This window comes from Antrostomus carolinensis, unplaced genomic scaffold, assembly GCF_000700745.2.
Source record: "Antrostomus carolinensis isolate BGI_N321 unplaced genomic scaffold, ASM70074v2 scaffold40773, whole genome shotgun sequence".
Classification (NCBI taxonomy): Eukaryota; Metazoa; Chordata; class Aves; order Caprimulgiformes; family Caprimulgidae; genus Antrostomus; species Antrostomus carolinensis.
Genome location: NW_010305309.1, coordinates 5,407 through 10,060, shown reverse-complemented (window position 1 = coordinate 10,060; position 4,654 = coordinate 5,407). Strand labels below are relative to the sequence as shown.

Sequence of the window (4,654 nt, the reverse complement as noted above, 5' to 3'; positions counted from 1 at the left end):
CAAGTCATTGACAGCAATCCACCTGAAAAAGAGACAGAAGTGGTTTGTCTGCTTTTTTGGTGGCGGGGGGAGGAGGTGGTGGAAATTACAAAGGAAGCTGCATGAACTCGCAGAGGAAGACGTGCCGTTTCTCTTCCCAATAAAAAAGGGCGTGCTACAACACCGGGACAGGAAGGCAGCTTTCTACAGCCTCAGGTGGCACATTCCACACCTGTGAATTTGCAGAGTTGATGAAACAAGAAGCAACACCCTTCGGTGTGGTGCAGGAAAACACAGAGGCCCCATACTGGATAAACATCCCTGAGTCTCCAAATTCTGTTTTGGCCAATATTACTGAGCCTATGGGGACAGTGAACAAAGAAAATGGAACAGCAGCTCTCAGGACTGAATACACCCACACTGGGCTTTGCATTGGAAATGGCCCATGCTGTGCATCTTTGGGGGTAGCTGGTAGTCAGCTCATGCCCCTGCTGATCCACAAGTGATTAGCCTCACCCAGGGCTGGCAGGGCCCATGCTCCAACACAATCTGCAGTGAAAGCATGTCACAGGACAGGAATGATGCCAAATTTTCCTCATTTGCACAACTCTGGCAGCTGGACAACTCACCATATAAGCAGGAGGCCAACATAGCTCATGCTTCAGTGACACTTCACAACACACCAAAAGCTGCTTGTCCTGACACTAATTCATTGCTGAATCAGTGTTAATTGTAACACCACATATTACACTTTGTTAGCCTGCAGTAATGCATATTTACACACACACACACACACACACACACAACTTCTCTTTTGCTTTCAGATCATTATATTCGTCTTAGCTGGGAGAAGGGGTAGTGTTGTAACAGCCATAGCTATAGAAGGGCAAGAAAATATTCCTGCTATTACATGTTACCACTTTCCTTTTATACCCTCCTTACTGCTGACTTCTTTTGACTTCAACAGGAATAACAGAACTCTCTTACCTCCTAAAATTTATAACCACCCCTTGCAAACATCCAACATATGCTGCTTCATATGTGACAACTTCCCTTTTCAATTGTGTCTGCAATTGATTCATATGATGGGAGTTAAATTCTGAACACCTCAACCTGTATTTAGCTGGAAGTTCGCTCCTTCTGTTTCACATCTAACAAAGGACAGTGTCCCCAAAGCCCTGTTTCTTCCCCACCTATTTTGTGGGTCTAATAAGAGATATTACCTCTCCCTATTACAACCTTGCAAAAAGAAAAAAGGCGCAATGGAAGTACAATTATATTCTCTTTTCTCAGTTGCTAAAAGTGTAGTTCATTATGGGAACCTGTTACACACTTTGGAAATTAACTGTCAGTTTTTGAGATTTAACACCTTCAAATTAACCTAACCATTAAAAAAGCGGGAGTATTGCCAGGACAGCCTGAAAAGCATTGACACTGCCTGGCCAGCCTGGTCAGCAGCCACAGAGCACTGCTCCTCTCTGCCTTCCAGACAGGCAGGTCCCCAGGCTCCGTGCTACCTTCACTACTTACATCAGTGACTGGTGTTCTGCTCCAAAGCAACAGAACCAGTCATCAGGCTGGTGCAAAGAGCCAACAAACCAAAAAGGCATCTTTCATCAAAGCTGGGACTGTTCATTACAAATTATTTGTCGAATTGGCAAATGCAAAGACGGCCCTGCCTGTGGATACAAAGAGCAAGAAGACAAGAGGAGAGTGCAGTACTGTACAAAACATCTCCAGGGTGTTAAGGACAAGAAAGCATGGAGAAAGAAAGATTTAAGAACAGAACACTTGACACATCGCAGTAAACTTCCCTACAGGCCTGTGGTCAATACAGAGTGCATTTAAACCACACAAACAAAGACACCAGAGTGATGGAGTGCAGAGCCCTTGAGGAAAGGGAGGAAACAGCACCAAGCAGCAGCTGAAGGTTTCCTGTGGTACGTTCTGGATTCTCTCGAAATACCTCATCGCATACGTTCCTCCAGAACACCTTGTGCCATGCCATGTACCATTTTACTATGAGTTGTCCTTGAATGTCACAGATACCATTGTGATATGACACGGGAGAGTAAGAAAGTGAGGGCAGTGTCACTGTACCATAAGCTTTGCTAAATAACTAAAAAACTATTTGTACAGACGTTTTCTGTAGTCAAGGCTCTCTTGAGATTTATTTTGAACTAGAAAAGACTAACAAACAACTTTTTCTTGTTTGCCATGCATAGAAATTCCCAAAGGAGTCTAACAGCTGAGAAAGCAACACCCAAGTGGTAGGTCTAAGTCCCTGTGCGGCTCTGAACAAGCACCACAAGTTTTTTTCCAGCCTACCTGTGGGAAATGGGGAGAAAGAAGAGACTGTCACCAGTGCAAATACACAGGATTTCCAGTTCTAACAAAATAGAGGATCCAGTTCATGTGGAAGTCTGACCATTTACCTCATGCTGGCTCTCTTCTTCAAGACCTGAGTGACTACTGTCCAATAACTTTATTTCTTGTTACCAAACTGTTCACTTTATTTTACATCAGGCTAAACACAGTATCAGCAGTAAATTCAAAAGGCTTTAATAGAATGGGAGGAATAAGATACCTCAATATAAGGGGTATGAAATGGGAAGAATTTTGCTGTGGCTTTGAGTCCTTCTCCACAACAGATCATTGCAATGATCTGTAAGTAAGCAGCATAAGCATCCAATACCATTTTGAAACAGTTTTTGTGACGTCTCAGTAATGCAAACCTCAGAAGAGCAGAACTTCTCAGTTCAAAGCCTGGGTTCAGGCTGCCAAAAGCTGCAAGGACCAGTCATGTGGGCTTACACTCCTTGCTCAGGAGGCATCAACTCAGAGCAGCAAAGGCTACAAGTGTAAATCACACATGCTCTCCAAACGGTGTCACCTCCAGCCCAGGAGGACAGAAGGGACCAGGGATCTAGAGGTCAGCTGAGTACAGAATGAGGAGATACTGCAGGAGAGCTAGGGAAAAATACCTAGGTGTCCAAAATAGCCATGTGACAATACTCAAACTCCACCAGTAATTCTGGTCTCCTTGCAAAGTTAAGAATTCTCCTGGGTTTTCCATATCTGCTTGTACAGCAGAAAGACAAGTCAGCTCCAGAAACAGACTTGAGGAAGCTGGCAAGGTTGGAGAAGATGTGGAGAAAGAGTTATTTTAAAAAGCTGTTTGTTTCTAAGTGAACATTTTGCTTAGTCCACCTGCACACCCTCAGGAAGTTCCACCACTACAGGAGCACAGTCATCGGGTTCTGCTTCAAAGTCCCATTTAAATTTCTTTGTTAGGTGAGCCTTGAATTTTTCAGCCTTTTTCCTTAGGGTCCCGTCAACAGCAGCACTGCACGTGCAGGAAAAAAACACCTAAAAGAACAGAACAGAGGTCAGTAAGAACTCAGCCATGGCACAAGCTGTGCTTCTCTTTCCCACAAAGACATAATCAACAGAGTGCAGCAGGAAAAGTTTCAGGTTAGGCCACTGGTAAGGGATCTACAACCCTGAAAACTACTCCAGCTTCGGGACTTCCTAAACAAAGCCTGCACTTCTCTCATCCCACAGCCAAGACAGACATCCTGCCTTCACCCCCAAGTCAGCACAGAAATATTCACACTAAGAACTTAGTACATATTTAATTACAAACAAAGTCATTCTGAAATACTCTTATGTGTGAGCAAAGAAAAATGTCTGAGCAGACGGGGGGAAAAAATAAAGAGGACTATCTGTTTTCATTTGCCACATAGCCGATGTCACAGCAGGTGTCAAAAAGGCCAACAGGTAATTATACCCATCTTTTTCATGGATCAGGAGATCCTCCAAAGTATTTTTGTAATATGGTATCACCAACACCTTAGGATACAAAGGAAACTTAATAATATGACCTTGAAGGTAAGAGAAGAATGAGAGCTCTCTGGAAAAAGTCCAGTTATCCCCAGCACAGCCATTTCTTAGAGCACAAGGTACTGAAATCTGGACTAACCTCTACAGGTGTCTCCCCTCCGTCATCCAAATACACACAAAAATATTAACGTTTCACAAATTCACAGCTTCTAATAGCACTTTGAGAGTAAAAGCACCTGGGTATGATTAAACAGGACATTTAGACTCAGAGCCCGTCTCTCATCAGTCTGCTTTCTACTCCCCTTCTGAACCCATGATGCAGAATTCACTTCCATAGAACAAAATTATATTTCAAAGCCAAAGAAAAATAAATTACTGCACGATGAAAGTGAAAAGAAAAACCCTCTGGGGAAAAAGCAGGCTCTTATTTGGGAGAGACCGACTGACAGCTGGAGAAAACACTGACAATGAGCAGTAAAGTTCATTGCTTTGTTTATGATCATTCGCTTTTTCCTTGTTCATTCTACCATGAAACTGCATCTTTGTAACAGAATTCCCTTACGCAGCAAGGCTGCTATTAAAAAAAAAAAAAAAGAAAGATCAAAAGATGATACTTCCCAGTTCTCCTCAATGAACTGCACATTAAATGAGTTATTTCATAATTTTTTTTTTCTTTAAACATTCTTAGGGCTGCATATTCAGTGGAGGTTATGCTGTACTACTCTTGCCTTAGATCAAACTCCAAAAATAAAGTTGGTGTATTCAAAGCTGAGCAAAAGCTAACAGAGATAATACACTCCCCCACCCCCCCACACCATTTCGTGCTTCTTCC

General features: G+C 42.9%; 1 protein-coding gene across 1 annotated transcript in view; it reads right to left on the bottom strand.

Annotated features, from left to right (window-relative positions):
• Positions 1–3,180: 3,180 nt before the first annotated feature.
• Positions 3,181–4,654, bottom strand: part of AAR2 (AAR2 splicing factor) — a gene marked incomplete at its 5' end in the record, with an annotated part of 6,876 nt that continues 5,402 nt past the window's right edge. The window contains one exon of the mRNA XM_010164751.1: positions 3,181–3,348. Within this exon, the coding sequence (XP_010163053.1) occupies positions 3,181–3,348 (168 nt within the window). The remainder of the gene's footprint in view (positions 3,349–4,654) is intronic.